Source organism: Oncorhynchus keta, chromosome 14, assembly GCF_023373465.1.
Source record: "Oncorhynchus keta strain PuntledgeMale-10-30-2019 chromosome 14, Oket_V2, whole genome shotgun sequence".
In the NCBI taxonomy this organism is placed as follows: domain Eukaryota; kingdom Metazoa; phylum Chordata; class Actinopteri; order Salmoniformes; family Salmonidae; genus Oncorhynchus; species Oncorhynchus keta.
The window spans coordinates 24129217-24153867 of record NC_068434.1 but is presented as its reverse complement, the minus strand read 5'-3'; the positions used below and the strand labels follow the sequence as shown (position 1 = coordinate 24153867).

General features: G+C 44.1%; 2 protein-coding genes across 2 annotated transcripts in view; both read left to right on the top strand.

Moving 5' to 3' along the window:
• Positions 1-763: 763 nt before the first annotated feature.
• Positions 764-9754, top strand: ehmt1a (euchromatic histone-lysine N-methyltransferase 1a). Its single transcript, XM_035762222.2, has 23 exons — positions 764-932; positions 1406-1863; positions 1946-2075; positions 2255-2325; positions 2425-2680; positions 2801-2946; positions 3139-3282; positions 3431-3744; positions 3888-3971; positions 4149-4237; positions 4440-4546; positions 4854-4976; positions 5569-5670; positions 6125-6229; positions 6734-6888; positions 7156-7323; positions 7435-7579; positions 7719-7796; positions 7934-8049; positions 8256-8342; positions 8596-8674; positions 9044-9219; positions 9353-9754. Exons 2-23 carry the CDS (start codon positions 1453-1455, stop codon positions 9516-9518), a joined length of 3252 nt encoding a protein of 1083 aa, XP_035618115.1. The 5' UTR covers positions 764-932; positions 1406-1452; the 3' UTR covers positions 9519-9754.
• A 1747-nt stretch (positions 9755-11501) lies between these two features.
• Positions 11502-24651, top strand: part of LOC118394045 (voltage-dependent N-type calcium channel subunit alpha-1B-like) — a 159819-nt gene continuing 146669 nt past the window's right edge. The window contains exons 1-3 of the mRNA XM_052461385.1: positions 11502-12389; positions 14049-14154; positions 14780-14919. Coding sequence (XP_052317345.1) covers positions 12130-12389; positions 14049-14154; positions 14780-14919 — 506 coding nt within the window. The 5' untranslated portion in view covers positions 11502-12129. The remainder of the gene's footprint in view (positions 12390-14048; positions 14155-14779; positions 14920-24651) is intronic.

The following is a 24651-nucleotide window of genomic DNA, read 5'->3' as shown; positions in this document are numbered from 1 at the left end:
CGCCACCTACTGTACCGGAGCGCCCCCGCAGCCCTCATGTGTACTGGAATCATACCTTAATAATGGATCAATAGAAGTAAAAAGAAGGGCTCCTGCAGATGTAATGCCCTTTATCAGAAAAGCAGGTTTTAGGGCCTTTAAGAGTGAAAATGTATTTTCCCCATTCCCTCTTTTTTTAAATTATTTTGAAAATTATATTGCAAAACAAAACATTCAGGTAAAACAAGAAGACTTTAAATACATACACATAAAAACATAAAAATAAGCAGGGCAATTGGATTTACTCAGAAAAAAATCTAATGATTCAAGATGTCATTATTTTTGTTATTAACTAGGGATGATGTTTTAACTAGATGATTGAATTTGATCTGAAATTGGTAATTTTGGTATAGATTTCTGGAATTTTTGTTTTTGTATAAAGTATTTGACAAAAAAAATGTATTTCAATGGTCTTGCCATCATTGCAATAGTATCATATTACAATATGGATTTCCCTCCTTTTAGTTTTCGTATCCAGTAGTGAGTGGGCTGCAATACACCTTTTCAGAATGTAGTCTGCCCTAAAACCCCACCGAAGAAGATAAAGTTCAATGTGGTTGTAAAGTGAAAGGTCTTTGCTGGAGCTATATACCACACGTTTAGTTATACAAATATTTGGCTATACTGCGTAAGATATCTATGGTACTGCTGTGCCACACTCTGGCTAGCTGATACGCTGCTCCTTCTGAAAAGTAGACACACATGTCGACTGAGCATGCTCCATCTGGGCTGTGCAGAAGGAACCAATAGAACAGCAGCTATTGTCACATGACCGTGGCTGAACGTGTGCGCCGGGTGGGGAAAGGAAGGGGAAGCAGTGTACTTTGGCTCGGTTCTTTTTCCCTGCCCCCCGTCTTACTCTCGCTCAACAACTAAGGCCATCGAGAAAGCAGGTATGAAGCTACTCTATTTTTCTAAACTTTTTCAAGGGCCTTGTTCTGGATCTAACTTGCATTTGCTGTACTTTGTGTGTTTTCCTAGTAGTTTGAGATTTGTTTTGTTTTTCTCAACCTTTTACCTTTTTTTGTGAGTGTGGTTTACGGATTTGAAGGTTGGATTCTTACAGTACAGCATCATTTGTAGAAATACTAAGGCGGACTAGTGAGTTCTGTCTATTCATTAATCACTCTCACACTGGCCTCATTTACCCCTACCTTTTACATGATGTGCTTATCCAGATCAATTTACAGGAGGTTAATTTGGGATTAAGTGCCTTGCTCCATAGCACATCAACAGCTGTTTCACCTAGTTGGCTTGGGGATTCAAACCAGCAACCTTCCAGCTACTGGCACCACGCTCTTAACCATTAGGTCTATTTGCCTTCACCCTCTTCCACTTAATGGTACTAACAGCTGTAATCTTTTAGGTGACGATTTTGGTGTGGAGAGGCCAGAGTATTCCTCCAGGACAGCCATGGAGCGCAGGGGAGTCAGCCAGGAATCAGAGGCAGGGAAAAGACATCCTAACCCCCGCTCTGTGACACCCACAGGGGCCAAGGGGAAGAAGGCTCTGAGTGCTAAATCGCACGTAAACAAAAAATCCAAAGCTAAGATGACATCTGTTCACGGCTCAGTCGCTGGGTCCAATGGTTTTATTCTGCATAAAAAACAAGCGAGGGCAACCCCTCAAAAGAAAGGTGGTTCACCCCATGGACTAAGCAAAACCCCTCCAACTCCTGCAGACAGTGGTAGAGATGCTGTTACAGCAGGGATCTCAGATGTACAAACTCCTAGTTATCCATGTCTGGACCCTGCCCCAACATCCAGTACACAGTGTGCATGGAAGACTATGGGCAAACCTGCCTGCAATCCAGCAGCACTGAAGGTAATGTTCATCCAACCCCAGTCCATGATGTTTCATGCTTTTAAATGACTGGTGTCTGAACTCATAAGAGTCTGTTGTGAAGCGTTTAAGCAGGGACGGGGCAGAGTCAAGCATGGAAGTCTTGGGGATGGAAAAGACAATGGCACCTTCCCACATCAAGCTACCTCCGAGCTGTAAAGGAAACAGGGTTGTCTCTACCAAGTCACAGCCAGGTTAGTCTGCCTTGCTGGTAAGACTGTTCTTCTATCTAAACTGTCTCATATCTCCACTCTATGTAGTGATGGCACTTGTAGTTAGTTGGCACCTGTACTAAGTTGGGACTAGTTATGACATACTGTACTTGCCTGCTTGGACCTCCTTCTGCCACCTCACCGTCCCGATGTATCTGCAGGGTCTAGGAAGAGGAAGAGGAAGATGGGAATGTATAACTTTGTCCCTAAGAAAAAATCCAAGGTGTTGAAGGTCAGAGACCCATCTACTCTATTGTAAAGATTTGTGTAGAAATGATGAACTTTGTTTCGCTCTAATAGTGTCTGAATGATTATCCTCTTCTCCCTGCAGAAAGAGAGCTCACTTGTAAAGGCAGGGCAAGAAAGCGGCAGAGAGAAGAGAGTAGACCTGACGCACAGAGAGATTTGTGAAATAAAAGAAAGCCATGCACTGTTAGCCGAGCAGTGTGAAGAAAAGGCAACTGACTTAAGCACAGGAAACAAAATGGAGGAAGAGGACAGCTGCAGTAAGCAGGAATACACTGAACTGACTTTAGAATCTCTGGATCTGAAAGCCCAAGAGGAGCTATTCTCTCCTTCTCTCTCATGTAAGTTTACCCAGAGACGGTTTACACATTTCGTCATAAGTTATTAAATTATTCTTGTACAATACATTACTATGCTGTACATTCAATCTGTTTTGTTGATCAGGATGTGTTATTTTGCAGGCTTTCCAGCTGATGGTGAGGTGACAGAGACAGACCTGTCTGAAGAGCTCCCTCTGTGCTGCTGTCGCATGGAGACCCCATGCAGTGGGGAGAGCCTGTCCCAGACTGAGCACACCTGCATGGCCACAGAGAGTGTGGATGGCCTGGTAAAGCTGACCTGCTCTGAAGCGAACTTTCCCTAGTCTTGCGCTCCAGATTTCCTCCCCAACATTTGAAGTAGCCTTGGGATGAAGTTAACGGTTCCCAGCCTTTGTGTGTTGCGCTAATGTCTAAACAACCCTTATTTCTCTGTTTTTTTTCTTCTTCTATCAATCCCTCCATTCATCTCTTCACTACAGGTGAGTCGGTGTCAGAGGAGTGTGCTGAAGCATGAGATGATGCGTCCCTCCAACACAGTGCATCTGCTGGTTTTGTGTGAGGACCACAGAGCCGGCATGGTCAAGCACCAGTGCTGCCCTGGCTGTGGCCTCTTCTGCAGGGCGGTAAGTGGAGAGATGCAGCAGGGATCAACCAAAATAGACCTGACTGGCTGGTCACACCAGTCGCATTGCTTTATGATGCATATTGGTTGTTCATTCTTAACACTCCTTTGCCTTTTTAATATCTGACTATTTAATGTATGTTATGCAGGGGAGCTTCATGGAGTGCAGACCGTATGGCAGCATCTCTCACCGTTTCCACCGTGGCTGTGCATCAGTCATCAAGGCCCAGAGCTTCTGTCCCCACTGTGGAGAGGATGCCACCGGGGCCCAGGAAGTCACTGTTCCCAAAACCGTCTCCAATCCTGTCACTGTACCCAAAGCTGAACCTGTACTTCCTTCTGTGCCAGCTGTTCCTGCTGTTTACCCTGTGGCCCTTCTTCCCGTTGTGTCCACCAGGCCCCTCATTCACAGGGCAAAGAAGACCACTGAGCTTGAGAGGAGTCTGGACACCTCCCCCAACAGGCAGTTTAGGCTTGACTCTTCCATTCTCAATATTATCTCTCTTGTATCTTTTTCTCTTTGCATTAGTGCGAGCATGGAACATTTGCTAGGCTATTTAGGTTCATATGTAATGCTAATGATTTCTGTATGCTGTTTTGCACTAGCCTGAAGAGGGAGATGTTAGGTGATGGAGAGGAACCAGCTAAAACGTCACTGGAGAGCATCCTAATGGCCCTGGATGATGAAAAGTAAAGTTACAAGGGGGATATTTTTAAAGTCATTCCTTATTAAACATTTAACAATTTGGATGAGATAATACTATATTATACACAAAGCAGGTCATTATTGTTTCATGTCAATGATGAATATAATAGCACTCTTACAGATGCTGATACAACCCCCCGCCCTCTCTCTTTTGTGTATAGTATGAGGCCGAAGAAAGTAAAGTATCACACAAAGCAGCTGTACATCTCTGCCCATCACGGAGAGCTCCAGAAAGTCATCCATCTGCTGGGTATGTACACACCACATCTCCACTTTATAAGCCTAGGTACTTCCTACATGGAGGCAGCTCTTCTAATATTTTAACTTCAATGAAAAAGATAACAATAACTTACTGATTTATTTTCATGAATGATATTATATGATCTACTTTAGTGTCCCCGAGGAGAAAGTTGTCAACATGACTCAAAGGGTAATTAACATCTTTGTTCCAGTGGATGGAAAAGACCCCAACTACCTGATGTACAGCCAGAACAAGAGGACCCCTCTACATGCTGCAGCATCTGAAGGACACCAGGAGGTCTGTCACATGCTCGTCCAGGTGAGGAGATGTACTCTGACATGTAGCAGGTATTGGCTATCTTTTCACAATATAATCACTTGGTGTACAAGTGTGGCAGATGGCTAAGTTAGCTTTGCTACTGCATTCCTTCAGAGATTTGAAGTACTGTCCCCCACAACAAGAACATGTCTTTGCTTTTCTGGGTCAGTATTGATGGTGCTTCTCGAATGTTGTGTTTACTATGCAGAGGGTTGATGTTTTGCGTCCCAAACGGACAGAATCTCCGCTCTATTATACTGTGTAAGTATACATGGGTGAAAGGTTTCGGATTCTCTATCCCCCCTAGGCTGGAGCTAACCTGGACATGTTTGATGAGGAGCAGAGAACCCCCCTGATGGACGCCTGTGAGAACAACCATCTGGACACAGTCAAGTACCTGCTGAGGGCCGGGGCAGCGCTCAGCCATAAGGTCAGTGTGTGGAGCATAGCTCATTGATCACCCCATGGATAGCCATGATCTTCTGTTAACCCAACCAGCATTGTTACCGTTCATATAATCTCCTGTGGGCAGATTCTGTGTGAAGACCAAGAGAATCTGGCAGAAATAAATGGGATGCGTGAGATCCGAACAACATTAGTTCTGTGGTTTTTTTGTGTTTTTGTCACTGGTTATTTGGACATATTAGGATTAGGGAAGACGGTGCTTAAACTGATTCGCGCGTGTGCCCACACGGATTGTGGGCACACGCTGGGGGGTTCTTTTTGCGAGGGTGGAGACTTCGTTTTTGCCGGAACTCTCAATTTCTTACACATATTATTTATTATATTATATTCATATGAGCACAGAAATGAATCATGCAGCAGCTGTCCAAATTATGCTAAATCGACGAGACCTTTGCTAAATGGGCTGGTTTCTGGTGGAAAGTGATCAAACTGTTTTAAGTCCATGACACGCACTTGTCTAAAACTATTAACCAGATACTGTAGCAGCTCAAGATCGGTGCTTCTTTAAATAGTCATTAAGAAAAAGACTGACTAATATTTTCATCTTCTCCTGTCAGGATATCAAGGGCTCAACCTGTCTGCATCTGGCTGCTAAACTTGGACATTACGATGTAGTTCAACATCTCCTGTCCAAGGCATCCAAGCAGGTCAACTGTCAGGTATGTACAGATCCATGCCCTGCTCCCTCTTCTACTCATAGGTCTTGTTGACATTTTAACTGCTTCATTCAAACCTCCACTCTTTCATCCATAATTCATGTGTACTCTCAGCAAGTGTTTGGCAGGATGAGTTGGAGGGCAGTGCTGTTGGAAGTCAGCCCAGTTCAACAGTGCCTATTAGGATGTTAAATATGTTGTGGGTAGTATTAAATGGATTGTAATACTCCTGACCTTAACAGGAAAGTTATACTGAGATGATCATGATTCCAGGGGATTTACCATGTTTTGCCTTTCATTTTAATGCCTACAAACTGTTAGTAAAGTTAAGCCTTTTCACATACATGTACAATGAAGGAATCTAAAGCCACCTTTTATATCCATTGGTAGAAGCATACCTCCAATATTCAAGTAGGCAACAGAATTCAAAGCAACGAGTGGTTATGCTTGGTTTCAGGATGACGGTGGGTGGACCCCCATCACCTGGGCTATAGAGTACAAGCACAGAGAGCTGGTCCTATTGCTGCTCTCCAGAGGGGCTGATGTTAACATCCGAGACAAGGTCAGTACTGTATAGGATGCATACTGTTCATCCTACTGTACATCTCATCGCAACACCTCACCTTCTGTCTTCACACCTGTTACAGCCTGGGAAGGGAGGCTAGACACAGGCACGGTTCCAGTACTCACTGACATGTGGGATGGATCCCATGGGGTGCATGTGCTTCACCTACAGTATATTGTGTAATCTAAATTAAAGGGATACTTCGGAATGTCACCTTGGGAGCACACTTACTAGTCCACTTACTTTCTTGAGGAAGGAACGACTTAAGTCATAGCAATAACTATTGAAAAAAGATAACGTATCAACTGGTCTGTATAAGGATAATTTATTCTTCAGACATTTGTATACCATAGGTGACATACCTGTATGTTGTTATGTTTTACATAAATACCCCCCCCAAAATAAAAGAAGGTTACAAATATTTTTATTTTACCTCTGTGGTGTTTGGGGAAGGTATTCTTCTGGCTATGTTTTCCATGTTGACCTATGACCCCTCTCTAGGAAGAGAACATTTGCCTCCACTGGGCAGCCCTGTCTGGCTCCAATGACATCGCTCAGATTCTGCTTGATGCCAGATGTGACCTCAATGCAGTCAACGTCCATGGGGACTCAACTCTACACATCGCTGCCAGGGAGAATCAACTGGAATGTGTGACGTGAGTAGTACACCGGTCTCTGTTCTCCCAGAGCTGCAGCATGACACCAGATTGTTCTTGAACGATAGCCTATCCCACCTTGATATGCAGATAGGTTATCATAAGCGCACTAGCCTGCAATGAGCCCAGTTTTATATATGTATTCACATACAGAGACTGTGACTTTCTCTAGCCTGGCCAGTGGGGGGCAGGCATGCTGCTGAACCATAGCCTTGCTGGGGGTGTGAGAGATTCTAACCATATCCAGTATGATGTCTGCTCCTCCAGACTGCTTCTGTCCCAAGGAGCAGATGTGAACCTGAAGAACAGAGAGGGGGAGACTCCTCTGGACTGCTGTATCTACAACTCTAAGGTGTGGATGTCCCTGAAAACTAATAAGAAGCTGACAGATGCCAGGAGAAGCAGGGACAGTCATAGAGAGAAGGTCCTTAGCAGGTAGAACAACATGGTCTAGCTTATGGAGGGAAGAGGGAACATGAAGAGGTCAAATACAATGTAATTACTGTATATGTGTTGATTATTTGTCGTCCTCTCTGTCTTCTTCAGGGACATCTCTCGGGGATATGAGGCAGTCCCCATTGCCTGTGTGAACGGGGTGGACAGTGACTCCTGTCCTGATAACTACAAATACGTCCCTGACAGCTGTGTTACCTCCCCAATTAATATAGACAAGGACATCACTCATTTACAGGTGAACCTCCAGTGCTCTGTGAAACACAGTCAATGTCCAATCCCATCTTGTCCTGCTTCATAAGTTACTGTGGGCCAGAACAAGTGACATACCTCTTGACAAGTGTTGTTTAATGAATATCTCACTCCTCCTATTTCAGCATTGTGTATGTACAGATGACTGCTCTTCAAATACCTGCATGTGTGCCCAGCTCAGCCTGCGCTGTTGGTATGACAAAGTAAGTACATAACTACATCAAGGCAAAGTTATTGCTTTCATGTATTTCAAATTGACATTATGGACTCTTGCAGCTCCCATATGATGTGTAAGCTGTGTTATATAAATGTGTAAAGTGTGTTGCTTGTGGTTGCTCAGGAGGGGCGTCTGCCTCTGGAGTTCTGTCAGAAGGAGCCTCCGGTCCTGTTTGAGTGTAACCACGCCTGCTCCTGTTGGAGGAGCTGCAGGAACCGTGTGGTTCAGAATGGACTTAGGTAACAGAGCCTCCCTTACCCACCAGCATCCTGTCTACCTTTTTTCTGTTGAATACAGTATTTCAGCCAAGCACGATAACATTCGTTTCAAATATGGCTTCAGTGTGACACTGCACAGTCATATCTGACAAATATATTTTTGTCTATTTCCTGTACGGTACTTGTTATCAATTAGTTTGACTGGATCTTGTCTTGTCTGTTTTCAGGGCTCGGCTGCAGCTCTATAAAACCCAGAGGATGGGCTGGGGTGTGAGGGCACTGCAGGATATTCCTCAAGGAACTTTCATTTGCGAGTGAGGCCCTGAATGTTATGGAAGACATGCTTGAACTCAAGCGTTTGGAAAAGTGCCTAACCATAACTGAAAATGTATTGTTTTAATTGTAGTTTCAGAATCAGGAAGAACACTTACAATGTATGTTTTTAGCATAGAAATGACATGAGCCAATATTGATGTCATGAACAGATCATGTTAAAGCGGGAAGTATGTTTTTCATTTTAATGTTGTGGTTACACAGATTATATACAGCGGGATCTTTATTGTGCAGGTATGTGGGTGAAATTATTACTGATGCCGAGGCAGATGGCAGGGAAAATGACTCATTCCTCTTCACCCTGGACAATAAGGTGATTTTTTAATTTATTTTAAGTCTGAGAAACTCACATTTTTATTGGCAAATGGGGTATTCTGAAGTTGAGTGTAGTATTGTTACTGTAGCATGTTTGTACAGTGCTTTTGTATACCAATGGGAGGTGCTGCAGAGCACACAATGCCACAGAGTCCGAGACAACATTATTTTGATACATGCTCCTCTTACAGCACTTCTCTAGTGTGTTTCCTCATAGTTTGCTTGTTGGCTATTTGTTACACTGAAACATGTGCAATTTAATGACTATGCTACTGCCTCACAGGAGGGATCAACATGACAGTCTTTACTAATGTGTGATTCTATTAAATTCATTGAGTGAGTGATTGCTTCATCTACTGTCTTGCAGGTGGGTGATGTGCACTGTATTGATGCGCGACTCTTTGGCAACATTGGCCGGTTTATTAACCACCTGTGTGAACCTAACCTGCTAGCAGTCCGAGTGTTCACCATGCATCAGGACCTTCGGTTCCCACGCATTGCCTTCTTCTCCAGAAAGCCCATTCAGTCAGGCGATCAGATTGGGTGAGACGCATAAAACAATAATTACATAGATGGTGAATGTTGTATTAATGTCAGGCTATAGAATCAATCAAAATACTCTGGCATTAGGCTCCAGTACATGTGCATTGATGGCTACCCTGTGTTCCCCATTCAGGTTTGACTACGGTGATCACTTCTGGAAGGTCAAGAGCAAGTATTACAGCTGCCAGTGCTTCTCTCCAAGGTGTAGACACTCGTCAGCCGCTAGAGCCCAGAACTTAGAGAGGGTGACCAGCCCAGCCCAACAGTCATGTGCCCATACTGCCGTAACACAATCATAACACCTCCATGCCACCTCGGTCCTCCCACAGCCATGGTGGGGATCTTTCTCTCCCTTATCACCACTATGACTCCTTTTTTAAATGTAGACTGATATGAAATGTCATTTTAATGGCTTTGCAGACAGAAATCAAATGCTAAGGGTAGCCTAGCCCTAGACTGTGACAAATGCTCACCTTTTCCATGTATCTTTTTTTAATTAAGTGTGCAATATAGTAATAAAGTGTATTATAAAACATTTAATTGTCGGATTTGTTGATGGGTATTCCAGTTTACAAGAAATATGGGAGGAGCCAATGCCAATGAATAATGGCCTATAGTAGGATAATGTCAATATATAATTTTATCCATAAATAATGTAATATGTCAATTATATAGTATCCTAGGGATTTAACACTTTTGACAGCAGTGATGACAGATACAGGTAGGCTATAGGCTGGTATTGAATTTGAATTTCCACCCATTAAGCTATATATTTAAAGGCACTTGAAGTACCACACAACACAATAAGCAGGCACGTAGTAAATTGTGTTAATTTTTGGATGTTGAAAAATAACATGATTACAAAGCAGATTACAGCTGAGTGCTTAGGGTTTACCAAAGAATAATCTGCTGTAGCCTAGGCTACCCCTATGGAGCGATTTCAGTGCCTACAAAAATATTTTTTAATTTGTAATGCACAAATTTAATCATGGAATTCATCATTTTAACTGAAATGAATGAATATTGCATTCAGTTTTAAACGTTAATTGAATATTCTAATTCAATATTTATATATTCAGTTTCAATATGGTAGATATTGTGTTCATTGTCTGTGTATCAAGTTTACAAGCTTCTCGGACAAGTTCAATTTGTGCATTAAACATTCAAAAATATGACATTTTAATTCAATGTCCTAATTCAAATTCGGCTGTAATGGTTTGCAAACTTGTTACAGACTTGCAATATCTACTGTATTTAAACTGAATATATAAATACTTAATTTCAGTTACATTTAAATGTAATGCAATATTAATTCAGTTCAGTTTAAAATCATGAAATTAAAGTTACACTTATGAATTCAATTTGTGCATTATTCAAAAAATATTGCATTCATTATCCAAATAAAAATGCCAAATTATAAGATTCAAATATAGTTTCTGTTGGCACTGAAATTCTGCAGGTCATATTAAGACTATGTGAAGAGTTATAGACCTACAGTCAGTGTCCACATTTCATTTCACCCATCTCAAAAGTAGGCTACAGTTCCCTTGTCGTGCCTCAGACGTATTTGAAGTCCCGGTCTTGTGACTGTCGAATTTGTATAGCGCCTCACAATCATCACACGTAACATAGCCGGCACTGCTATCATATTTTTTTTACCACTTCACCAAATTTTTCCCGAACATGACTTTTTTGGCCCTCCCTTCTCTTTATTTTCAACTCTCCGGTTCGCATCTTTTCTCTTATTGAAGAGACATTGTCCTTTCTGCCTCAGTGGATCTACATGAACTTTTTCTGCAGGTTCTCAAAAGCGATTGGTGTGTTGGATATTTGGCGCGTAAAGTAATGCCGGAAAGTTTAGGTTAGGCACTAATGTAAGATGGCCCAAACAAATTATGACCCGACCGCCACCCACCAGCCCTTCATCCACACAATATGTCATGACACTATTAGTCAACTCGCGCATCACTAATGCCCAGGACAGCAACATTATTATTATTATTAGATAGCGGATGAAAAAATAAATACATTTTTGGGGGGAGTGGCTTCATTATTTCAACATTTTGCATTGTTTGACGCGATTTCTTTCTCAAGAAACCTCCGTGATTATTCTGATCAGGGAGAGAGAGAGGAGCTGATTCCTTCTTTCTCCCTGGTGCTATGGATACAGAGACTGTACAGGTGGAGCCACTGCCTGGCGTCTTTTTAGTCACGTGTGTCGATTCATAAGGAGTACTGGCTGGAGAAAGTGGTTACATTATACATTGCCAGGGAGTGATTTAGCGGAAGCAGAGGTGCCAACCCCGTGTTTTCTCGTTACACCGTGCCGAAATTAATAGGGAGATTCATGGAACGGATCATGTGAGGTATCTCGTTTTGATAAGAAAAAATATTAACTTGAACGCGCAATGGCAAACCAATCGAGTCGGAAACACCAGATAAATGCATCTATTTTATGTGGACCGTATTGTAAGTCAGCTATGCAGTCATAGACTTATGTTATGCGGATGAGGCGAATTGTTATCGCTCGACATGTGTTAAACTGGATGTTTTTTTAAAGCTTATAGCCCAGTGAAAGAGGACATATAATATATATATAATATATATATAGCCATTCAGCCAGAAGAACACTAATGGACAAATATGTGACATGGAAATATAAACTTTATCCTTCATTTTTCATATCATTTGGACATCTGGGCAATTGACATTATGGGAAGTAACAAGGCGGAGACAACCAAACCGAATCTCTGAAGAAAAATAATATTATTTGTTGAATACTTTCTTGAACATTCCACACACCGAAAGGATCGCGTGGCTGGAACAACTGTGTGTGTTGTGATGCTTTTTCTCTATTTTTTTATCTAGTGTCAGTTTAGATTTTTTGAGTAAGATTAGTGCGATTCTAGAATGGCTCGCTTCGAAGAAGAACTATCTAACCGGCGTGGAGGGGTCTGTCAAGCGGGCCCACCAAGAGGGGCAGGTAGGCCAGCAGGCCCCCCAAGCGGTCCTAGGGTGTACAAACAATCAATGGCCCAACGAGCCAGGACAATGGCCATTTATAACCCCATCCCTGTCAAGCAGAGCTGTCTTACTGTCAACCGTTCTCTATTCATCTTTAGTGAGGACTGTATCATACGGAAATATGCCAAAAAGATTACCGAATGGCCATATCCTTTTTTGCTTAAAACAACATATTTCTGGCACCAGTACATTATTTGTTTATAAGCTTATCAATGGGATTTAATGTCAACGTGATTGTGCACAGGTGGCAAAGTTATAGACTATAGGGCATGGTTTTAAGTGAATTTGTTGTAGGCTGTAATATGGCATGGAGGAACAACAGCTGTTGACTTTGTAATACAGTATAACCCATCTCAGTAGGCCTATATAGCCTATAACCAGTCTCGGATGAGAGGACCCACTACAATGGGGTAATTGGTGATACTTCTCAGCCGGATATTTTGACTGGATTTTGTGAAGCACCATACATTTATAAGTGATTAGGCCTACGCATTTTACGTTCTACTTTCCTAATGCAATCGATTCCGGTATATGGGCTAAGTAAACAAGCCGCCTATGTGATAGTCTGCCCAGGGGACTATGCCATTGTTACATATCAAATAGCTGCGGCATCGCCCCATTTGTTTCTGGGACCAAGTCTCTCCTAGCAACCAAAGCAATTTTTGTGTTTTATATCACGTAACCTACAGTAGCTACTGTGTACACGTTTCAGCATCAGCGCTCTCCAAGGTGCTAAACTTACCCACGCGCAAAATGCTGCTCAACAGGAAATGGGAAAATAGCGGGAAGGCTGTTTAATAAACACACAAAGGCTATTTTGCGTGTGTGTCCTATCAAAGCAGTGATCCATCAGAATTATGTGCTGGTCGATTTCTCTCAAAGTCAAACATAGAATGATCATGTTTAGACACTAACTCCGGTGTAGGCCATTATTGGTAGGCATTGGAACAAAAATAGGGATAAACAAAAGCTTGGAAATTAGTTGTGTATGTAGTTTAGTTTACACAACCAATTTGATTTCATGGCAAAATTGATTAATATTGTCCTCTATGTCCCATAAAATGCTCTGGCAGTGTTGACCACCTGTTGATATGAGATATGTTATATACTTTTCCAAATGAGGGATATCAATATCCTCTACAGCTTGTCAAAACTGTGCATAGAGAAACAGTCACCATTTCATGAGATTTGATTAATTATCCTTTTGAGGTATTGCAATTAATGTGCATACATTTGTTTTATGGTATCCATTACTTGCATATTAACTCTGGTGCTGAGTAAACACTTCTCAGCCTTTAGCTTCCCTGTGTATTTCCAACCACCCTGCAGTATTTCTATTTTCTCCCTTGAGTTAGATTCTAGGGTCATGGGGCCATTGTAGCAGCCCTAGACCAGTGAATGATGTCACATTGGCTGTTGATGTACTGTAGCCCATTGGCTGAGGTGAGGTGCTAGTCCTCTGTGCACCAATGTTTCCAGAGGAGAGATATAGCCTCCATAAACAACCATGCAATTACAGGAACAGCAGCAACTGACAAATCACTCCGTTTCTCTCAGTTACAGATGTATAGTGTTGCATTCTGAGATCCAGTCCAACTCAATGAAGTTTTGGTAGCTTATTACTGCACCCATTGTCTTTCTGCTTCAGTTCTTTTATAATTTATGGTACTCTTCTGTTAAGCAGCTTTTGCATGTGGTAATTGCAGAATATTTCTGTCAGGGACACTTCTTCTACTTCTTCTAATGTATTGCAGATGGTAGGTATGCCTAACATTTATACAGTGTGTTTTTCTTAACCGTCTCACTCCATTTGAATACCTGATCCTGGCCACCATTATAGCCAACTGCATCGTCCTTGCCTTGGAGCAGCACCTACCAGCCAGCGACAAAACCCCCATGTCAGAGCGCCTGGTAAGCAACCATCACATGGGTTACATGTACCATACCAATATTATATCATATTTGGTTGATTATTGGTTAACTGTACTCCTCTCGCCAAGGGAATGATAGGTGTCAGTCATTATATTCTCACATGCATGAATACTATCTACATACAGTACTCGTATTACAGAGTTGAATGACACGTTGTGCATGTTACCCATGAAGGCAGCTGGGGTTTCTCACCAGTTGTGCTCAGTCAGGTCACCAGTATCACACAGAGCTGCCTTTGATTCCCTGTTCACAGCCACTTTAGGCTCCCTATTGAACTCTGTTGTCAAGTCATGCCATTGAAAGGGTAAATGCTGTGAGCTCCTCTGTCCAATCAAATAGACTTAGCTGCTTGGGGCAGGCTGGTTGTTTTAAGAATGAAATGTCACTCCCTTCAGGGAAAGTGCCTCACCCTCTTATTGATTTACTCCACCAGATGGGCCAAGGCTCTGTCAGATGTGACTCACTCTGTCATGATATGAAGCCATCAAATTGCTTTTTAACTCACATTCAGTCCATAATTGTAAAATCATGTTCACAAAATCATATTCACAAACTAATGATGATGGATATCGATGGTTACAGTCTCACCCTCTTGTCTTAACAGGATGACACAGAGCCCTATTTTATTGCAATATTTTGTTTTGAAGCTGGCATTAAGATCATCGCCCTTGGTTTTGCGTTTCACAAAGGCTCCTATCTTCGGAATGGCTGGAATGTAATGGACTTTGTGGTGGTACTAACAGGGTGAGTACTGAGATAATGGCTAATGCTAAATGTTCACAATGGCTTCAAACTGACAAACCTGATGCTCAGTGGATTAATGAGGAAGCACAATTTTAATGTGTGTAAGGTAATTACACATTTCTAATGACATCACGCAGAACTGGAGACAGGGAATGACTGAATTTCTAACCCTGATTGGCTACATAATCCTATTATTTTAGCCATAACTGTATGTTTGGATATGAAGCAGTAAAATAACCTATGTGATTTCACATGTGTAGTTTCATGTTATCATATATTGTTTTACATGTGGTCACCTGTTATCACATTAACTTAACACATGATCACATGGAAATTAGTTTTTGGAACACTTCACACGTATTCACGTGAAATTCATGTGGTTTTTCCATAAGGGAACTCTTGTCTAGAATAGATATTCAGGAAAACAATACAGGATGTTATAATGAACTATACCATAAATGGTACTTTTGCAAAAAAAAACAATAGGGCCACAAGAACAGAAGTAGAAGTGGTAGCACTGAGAGAAGAGATTGAGTTTAAGAGCTAGTATGTCAATGCGGCAATAGGTGTGGAACTATGGGTGGCGGAGGAGTATGAGGTAACTACTGTAGGCCTTTACTGAGTAACCATGGGGGGGAAAGGATGGAGGGGTAATGACGAGGATACTGTTACGCTGGAGAGATTCCCAGGGGAGTTGCTAGCATCACTAAGGGGAGTCCTGGCTTTCTGTTCCTTAATAAAGGCTCTGAGATTTAATTGGCCCATCTATTGGGGCTTACGTAAATTCTGACATGTTGCAATAAACAGATTCTCTGGAAGGCCTGCTCCACCCACTGGAGGAAATGCTTAGTGTTCAAACCTTTTGTTCCAACTCAGTGCACATAGGGGGAAACAGCCAATTGCAATGTAATAAGCCCAATTCCTGAAATTGGTATCGTTTCAGAGTAACATTCACACAAAGCCGTGTGTGAGAGAGGGCTGTAGAGAAAAAAGGTAGCGTGCAGCTTATCTGTCGATACTGTGTGTCGTTAGGGTTATTGACAGCCTGTCGTTAGGGTTATTGACAGCATGTCGTTAGGATTATTGACAGCGTGCCGTTAGGGTTATTGACAACCTGTCTTTAGGGTTATTGACAGCGTGCCGTTAGGGTTATTGACAGCGTGCCGTTAGGGTTATTGACAGCGTGTCGTTAGGGTTATTGACAGCGTGTCGTTAGGGTTATTGACAGCCTGTCGTTAGGGTTATTGACAGCCTGTCGTTAGGGTTATTGACAGCGTGTCGTTAGGGTTATTGACAGCGTGCCGTTAGGGTTATTGACAGCGTGTCGTTAGGGTTATTGACAGCGTGCCGTTAGGGTTATTGACAGCGTGCCATTAGGGTTATTGACAGCGTGTCGTTAGGGTTATTGACAACCTGTCGTTTAGGGTTATTGACAGCGGGTCGTTAGGGTTATTGATAGCCTGTCGTTAGGGTTATTGACAGCGTGTAGGTTATTGTTAGGGTTGTTGACAGCCTAGGGTCGTTAGGGTTATTGACAGCCTGGCGTTAGGGTTATTGACAGCGGGTCGTTAGGGTTATTGACAGCGTGTCGTTAGGGTTGTTGACAGCCTGGGTTAGGGTTATTGACAGCCCTGTCGTTAGGGTTATTGACAGCCTGGCGTTAGGGTTATTGACAGCCTGTCGTTGACAGCCTGGCGTTAGGTTATTGACAGCCTGTCGTTAGGGTTATTGACAGCGTGTCGTTAGGGTTATTGACAGCGTGCCGTTAGGGTTATTGACAGCGTGTCGTTAGGGTTATTGACAGCATGTCGTTAGGGTTATTGACAGTTTGTCTTTAGGGTTATTGACAGTGTCACGTACTCTACTTGGACCTGTCACCATCACTGAACACACAGGGCATCATTCTGGCTGGCTACCTCACATATTCACTGCCACTACGTGGGGATAGGGCTGACTGGGGGGATGGAGGGAGGGAGAGGGTAAGAGGGGAGGCAGAGCTGATTAAATTGGGACAGAGCAACCTGGCATGATAACCGTAATTGAAGGGCTGGGTGGTGGATGAGAGCCATTACAGGAGCAGTCTGGCTCTGTTATCAGTGCCATGCTACAGTGAGTGATTGACCCATGTTGTCAGTCTCTGATAGCGATTGGATTACTATGTGCTGCATGCACACCAAAGCACTGCCCGCTATCCCTTCAGTCAACTACAGGTTGCTGCTAGCAGGAAATCAATCCCCATAGTAATGACTAACTCACTGATTATAAAGGAAACCCATTCTTTTTTGAGGGTGGGAGGGGGAGGGGAACAGCTTTAATATTGCGAATAGATTGTACCTTCCATCAATGTAATTGTCTGCATCATTTACAGTCCTCCCCATATATATATATTTTTTTAAAATATATATACAGTTGAAGTCGGAAGTTTACATACACTTAAGTTAGAGTCATTAAAACTTCTTTTTCAACCACTCCACAAATTTCTTGTTAACGAATTATAGTTTTGGCAAGTCGGTTAGGACATCTACTTTGTGCATGTGCAAGTAATTTTTCCAACAATTGTTTACAGACAGATTATTTCACTTATAATTCACTGTATTACAATTCCAGTGGGTCAGAAGTGTACATACACTAAGTTGACTGTGCCTGTAAACAGCTTGGAAAATTCCAGAAAATTATGTCATGGCTTTAGAAGCTTCTGATAGGCTAATTGACATCATTTGAGTCAATTGAGGAGCACCTGTGGATGTATTTCAAAGCCTATCTTCAAATGCAGTGCCTCTTTGCTTGACATCATGGGAAAATCATGTACCACGTTCATCTGTACAAACAATAGTACGCAAGTATAAACACCATGGGACCACGCAGCCATCACACCGCTCAGGAAGGATATGCGTTCTGCCTCCAAGAGATGAAGGTATTTTGGTGCGAAAAGTGCAAATCAATCCCAGAACAACAGCGAAGGACCTTGTGAAGATGCTGGAGGAAACAGATATAAAAGTATCTATATCCACAGTAAAACGAGTCCTATATCGACATAACCTGAAAGGCCGCTCAGCAAGGAAGATGCCACTGCTCAAAAACCACCATAAAAAAGCCAGGCTACGGTTTGCAAATGCACATGGGGACAGAGATCGTACTTTTTGGAGAAATGTCCTCTGTTCTGATGAAACAAAAATAGAACTGTTTGGCCACAATGACCATTGTTATGTTTGGATGAAAAAAGGAGGAGGCTTGCAAGCCGAAGAACCCCATCCCAACCGTGAAGCACGGAGGTGGAAGCATCATGTTGTGGGTGTGCTTTGCTGCAGGAGGGACTGCTGCACTTCACAAAAAAAATGGCGTCACGAGGCAGGAAAATTATGTGGATATATTGAAGCAACCTCTCAAGACATCAGTCAGGAAATTAAAGCTTGATCGCAAATGGGTCTTCCAAATGGACAATGACACCAAGCATACTTCCAAAGTTGTGGCAAAAAGGACAACAAAGTCAAGGTTTTGGAGTGGCCATCACAAAGCCCTGCAGTTTAAAGGCACTGTCAATTTAGTGTATGTAAACTTCTGACCCACTGGAATTGTGATACAGTGAATTATAAGTGAAATAATCTGTCTGTTAACAATTATTCGTGTCATGCACAAAGTAGATGTCCTAACCAATTTGCCAAGACTATAGTTTGTTAACAAGAAATTTGTGGAGTGGTTGAAAAACAATTTTTAATGACTCCAACCTAAGTGTATGTTAACGTCCGACTTCAACTGGATGTAATAAAGATGACCATTTATTTGACAAATGTTGGAATTGTTCTTCCACTCTGACATTGCATAGTATTTTGTGTAGATTGTTGACAAAAAATGACATTAAATCCATTTTCATCCCACTTTGTGACAAAACAAAACGTGGAAAAAGTCAAGGGGAGTGAATATTTTTTTAAGGCACTGTGTCTACCTCTCTGTGCTCACACCCAGATCAAAAGTGTATGGAAGCAAACACACAGGGGTTAGAATCACTTCAGCACTCTTCTTTATGACTGTGTGGATCAACACAGCAGCAGTCTCTCTCTCGCTGTGTATGTGTATGTGTGTATGTGTGTGTGTGTGTGTGTGTGTGTGTGTGTGTGTGTGTGTGTGTGTGTGTGTGTGTGTGTGTGTGTGTGTGTGTGTGTGTGTGTGTGTGTGTGTGTGTGTGTGTGTGTGTGTGTGTGTGTGTGTGTGTGTGTGTGTGTCTCACTCTGTGTGTGTGTGTGTGTCTCACTCTGTGTGTGTGTGTGTGTCTCACTCTGTGTGTGTGTGTGTGTGTCGCTCTGGGTGGTGAAGCAGAGTTCTCCCAACCCAGCTGTACTGTGATGCAACTCCGCCTGTCAGCCCAGAATTCTCCTTATTTCATTTGAAGCTATCATTGTGTTCAAGTTGCCTCAGTTTTTTTTTTTTTGTTTTACGATCTTGTATTGTGGTTGTTCTACATTTCTGCCAATAAAAAAATGTTTTTGCAGCGGTCGCACTACCTGAACCAATCTCTAGGTTTCTCTATCCTGCTCTATTTACAGTCCTTGCGGGGTATATTATGTTGCTGTTCAACCCTCAATGGACTTTTTCTTGTCAATACTGGTATACTTTTATTGGATTGACCATTGGGATGCTTTATGAACAGCTCAATCATGGCTGCAGTTGTGCAAAGGCTATCATAAAATCTCAGACGTTGTGGAAAACTTTCAGAGCAATATTTAAATCAAACGTATGTGCAGGTTTTCAGTGAAGTACTGTAATTTTCTGAGTATGTTCTTGCATGTAGTGTACAGCTCACTTAACACAGTACATCCTAGATGTCTGAGAGACAGTGGATAAGCACTGTGAATAACCCGAAGTGAACATTTGAGCGCGACGACTGTTATCTTGCTCAAAGACGTGAACGGTGATGACTGAGGTTTTAGAGAGAGAGAGAGAGAGCAGTGAGCTCTAGAGTTGATGAATGTGGGGTCTGTAGAGAGAGGGGGAGCAGTGAGCTCTAGAGTTGATGAATGTGGGGTCTGTAGAGAGAGGGGGAGCAGTGAGCTCTAGAGTTGATGAATGTGGGGTCTGTAGAGAGAGAGGGGGAGCAGTGAGCTCTAGAGTTGATGAATGTGGGGTCTGTAGAGAGAGAGGGGAGCAGTGAGCTCTAGAGTTGATGAATGTGGGGTCTGTAGAGAGAGAGAGGGAGCAGTGAGCTCTAGAGTTGATGAATGTGGGGTCTGTAGAGAGAGAGAGGGAGCAGTGAGCTCTAGAGTTGATGAATGTGGGGTCTGTAGAGAGAGAGAGAGGGAGCAGTGAGCTCTAGAGTTGATGAATGTGGGGTCTGTAGAGAGAGAGGGGAGCAGTGAGCTCTAGAGTTGATGAATGTGGGGTCTGTAGAGAGAGGGGGAGCAGTGAGCTCTAGAGTTGATGAATGTGGGGTCTGTAGAGAGAGAGAGGGGAGCAGTGAGCTCTAGAGTTGATGAATGTGGGGTCTGTAGAGAGAGAGAGGGAGCAGTGAGCTCTAGAGTTGATGAATGTGGGGTCTGTAGAGAGAGAGAGGGAGCAGTGAGCTCTAGAGTTGATGAATGTGGGGTCTGTAGAGAGAGAGAGGGAGCAGTGAGCTCTAGAGTTGATGAATGTGGGGTCTGTAGAGATAGAGAGAGAGAGGGAGCAGTGAGCTCTAGAGTTGATGAATGTGGGGTCTGTAGAGAGAGAGAGAGAGGGAGCAGTGAGCTCTAGAGTTGATGAATGTGGGGTCTGTAGAGAGAGGGGGGAGCAGTGAGCTCTAGAGTTGATGAATGTGGGGTCTGTAGAGAGAGAGAGAGGGAGCAGTGAGCTCTAGAGTTGATGAATGTGGGGTCTGTAGAGAGAGAGGGGAGCAGTGAGCTCTAGAGTTGATGAATGTGGGGTCTGTAGAGAGAGAGAGGGAGCAGTGAGCTCTAGAGTTGATGAATGTGGGGTCTGTAGAGAGAGAGAGAGAGGGAGCAGTGAGCTCTAGAGTTGATGAATGTGGGGTCTGTAGAGAGAGAGAGGGAGCAGTGAGCTCTAGAGTTGATGAATGTGGGGTCTGTAGAGAGAGAGAGAGGGAGCAGTGAGCTCTAGAGTTGATGAATGTGGGGTCTGTAGAGAGAGAGAGGGAGCAGTGAGCTCTAGAGTTGATGAATGTGGGGTCTGTAGAGAGAGAGAGAGGAGCAGTGAGCTCTAGAGTTGATGAATGTGGGGTCTGTAGAGAGAGAGAGGGAGCAGTGAGCTCTAGAGTTGATGAATGTGGGGTCTGTAGAGAGAGAGAGGGAGCAGTGAGCTCTAGAGTTGATGAATGTGGGGTCTGTAGAGAGAGAGAGGGAGCAGTGAGCTCTAGAGTTGATGAATGTGGGGTCTGTAGAGAGAGAGAGGGAGCAGTGAGCTCTAGAGTTGATGAATGTGGGGTCTGTAGAGAGAGAGAGGGAGCAGTGAGCTCTAGAGTTGATGAATGTGGGGTCTGTAGAGAGAGAGGGAGCAGTGAGCTCTAGAGTTGATGAATGTGGGGTCTGTAGAGAGAGAGGAGGGAGCAGTGAGCTCTAGAGTTGATGAATGTGGGGTCTGTAGAGAGAGGGGGAGCAGTGAGCTCTAGAGTTGATGAATGTGGGGTCTGTAGAGAGAGAGAGGGAGCAGTGAGCTCTAGAGTTGATGAATGTGGGGTCTGTAGAGAGAGAGGGAGCAGTGAGCTCTAGAGTTGATGAATGTGGGGTCTGTAGAGAGAGAGAGGGAGCAGTGAGCTCTAGAGTTGATGAATGTGGGGTCTGTAGAGAGAGAGGGAGCAGTGAGCTCTAGAGTTGATGAATGTGGGGTCTGTAGAGAGAGAGAGGGAGCAGTGAGCTCTAGAGTTGATGAATGTGGGGTCTGTAGAGAGAGAGAGGGAGCAGTGAGCTCTAGAGTTGATGAATGTGGGGTCTGTAGAGAGAGAGAGGGAGCAGTGAGCTCTAGAGTTGATGAATGTGGGGTCTGTAGAGAGAGAGAGGGAGCAGTGAGCTCTAGAGTTGATGAATGTGGGGTCTGTAGAGAGAGAGAGGGAGCAGTGAGCTCTAGAGTTGATGAATGTGGGGTCTGTAGAGAGAGAGAGGGAGCAGTGAGCTCTAGAGTTGATGAATGTGGGGTCTGTAGAGAGAGAGAGGGAGCAGTGAGCTCTAGAGTTGATGAATGTGGGGTCTGTAGAGAGAGAGAGAGGGAGCAGTGAGCTCTAGAGTTGATGAATGTGGGGTCTGTAGAGAGAGAGGGAGCAGTGAGCTCTAGAGTTGATGAATGTGGGGTCTGTAGAGAGAGAGGGAGCAGTGAGCTCTAGAGTTGATGAATGTGGGGTCTGTAGAGAGAGAGAGAGGGAGCAGTGAGCTCTAGAGTTGATGAATGTGGGGTCTGTAGAGAGAGAGGGAGCAGTGAGCTCTAGAGTTGATGAATGTGGGGTCTGTAGAGAGAGAGAGGGAGCAGTGAGCTCTAGAGTTGATGAATGTGGGGTCTGTAGAGAGAGAGAGGGAGCAGTGAGCTCTAGAGTTGATGAATGTGGGGTCTGTAGAGAGAGAGAGGAGCAGTGAGCTCTAGAGTTGATGAATGTGGGGTCTGTAGAGAGAGAGAGGGAGCAGTGAGCTCTAGAGTTGATGAATGTGGGGTCTGTAGAGAGAGAGAGGGAGCAGTGAGCTCTAGAGTTGATGAATGTGGGGTCTGTAGAGAGAGAGAGGGAGCAGTGAGCTCTAGAGTTGATGAATGTGGGGTCTGTAGAGAGAGAGAGAGGGAGCAGTGAGCTCTAGAGTTGATGAATGTGGGGTCTGTAGAGAGAGAGAGGAGCAGTGAGCTCTAGAGTTGATGAATGTGGGGTCTGTAGAGAGAGAGGGAGCAGTGAGCTCTAGAGTTGATGAATGTGGGGTCTGTAGAGAGAGAGGGAGCAGTGAGCTCTAGAGTTGATGAATGTGGGGTCTGTAGAGAGAGAGAGGGAGCAGTGAGCTCTAGAGTTGATGAATGTGGGGTCTGTAGAGAGAGAGAGGAGCAGTGAGCTCTAGAGTTGATGAATGTGGGGTCTGTAGAGAGAGAGAGAGAGGGAGCAGTGAGCTCTAGAGTTGATGAATGTGGGGTCTGTAGAGAGAGAGGGGGGGCAGTGAGCTCTAGAGTTGATGAATGTGGGGTCTGTAGAGAGAGGGGGGGAGCAGTGAGCTCTAGAGTTGATGAATGCGGGGTCTGTAGAGAGAGAGAGGGAGCAGTGAGCTCTAGAGTTGATGAATGTGGGGTCTGTAGAGAGAGAGAGAGAGAGGGAGCAGTGAGCTCTAGAGTTGATGAATGTGGGGTCTGTAGAGAGAGAGAGAGGGAGCAGTGAGCTCTAGAGTTGATGAATGTGGGGTCTGTAGAGAGAGAGAGGGAGCAGTGAGCTCTAGAGTTGATGAATGTGGGGTCTGTAGAGAGAGAGGGAGCAGTGAGCTCTAGAGTTGATGAATGTGGGGTCTGTAGAGAGAGAGAGAGGGAGCAGTGAGCTCTAGAGTTGATGAATGTGGGGTCTGTAGAGAGAGAGAGGGAGCAGTGAGCTCTAGAGTTGATGAATGTGGGGTCTGTAGAGAGAGAGGGAGCAGTGAGCTCTAGAGTTGATGAATGTGGGGTCTGTAGAGAGAGAGGGAGCAGTGAGCTCTAGAGTTGATGAATGTGGGGTCTGTAGAGAGAGAGGGGAGCAGTGAGCTCTAGAGTTGATGAATGTGGGGTCTGTAGAGAGAGAGAGGGAGCAGTGAGCTCTAGAGTTGATGAATGTGGGGTCTGTAGAGAGAGAGAGGGAGCAGTGAGCTCTAGAGTTGATGAATGTGGGGTCTGTAGAGAGAGAGAGGGAGCAGTGAGCTCTAGAGTTGATGAATGTGGGGTCTGTAGAGAGAGAGAGAGGGAGCAGTGAGCTCTAGAGTTGATGAATGTGGGGTCTGTAGAGAGAGAGAGAGAGCAGTGAGCTCTAGAGTTGATGAATGTGGGGTCTGTAGAGAGAGAGAGGGAGCAGTGAGCTCTAGAGTTGATGAATGTGGGGTCTGTAGAGAGAGAGAGAGGGAGCAGTGAGCTCTAGAGTTGATGAATGTGGGGTCTGTAGAGAGAGAGAGGGAGCAGTGAGCTCTAGAGTTGATGAATGTGGGGTCTGTAGAGAGAGAGAGGGAGCAGTGAGCTCTAGAGTTGATGAATGTGGGGTCTGTAGAGAGAGGGGGGAGGGAGCAGTGAGCTATAGAGTTGATGAATGTGGGGTGTGTAGAGAGAGAGAGAGGGGGGGAGCAGTGAGCTCTAGAGTTGATGAATGTGGGGTCTGTAGAGAGAGAGAGGGAGCAGTGAGCTAGAGAGAGGGGGGGTGAGCTCTAGAGTTGATGAATGTGGGGTCTGTAGAGAGAGAGGGGAGCAGTGAGCTCTAGAGTTGATGAATGTGGGGTCTGTAGAGAGAGAGAGGGAGCAGTGAGCTCTAGAGTTGATGAATGTGGGGTCTGTAGAGAGAGAGAGGGAGCAGTGAGCTCTAGAGTTGATGAATGTGGGGTCTGTAGAGAGAGAGAGGGAGCAGTGAGCTCTAGAGTTGATGAATGTGGGGTCTGTAGAGAGAGAGGGAGCAGTGAGCTCTAGAGTTGATGAATGTGGGGTCTGTAGAGAGAGAGAGGGAGCAGTGAGCTCTAGAGTTGATGAATGTGGGGTCTGTAGAGAGAGAGGGAGCAGTGAGCTCTAGAGTTGATGAATGTGGGGTCTGTAGAGAGAGAGAGGGAGCAGTGAGCTCTAGAG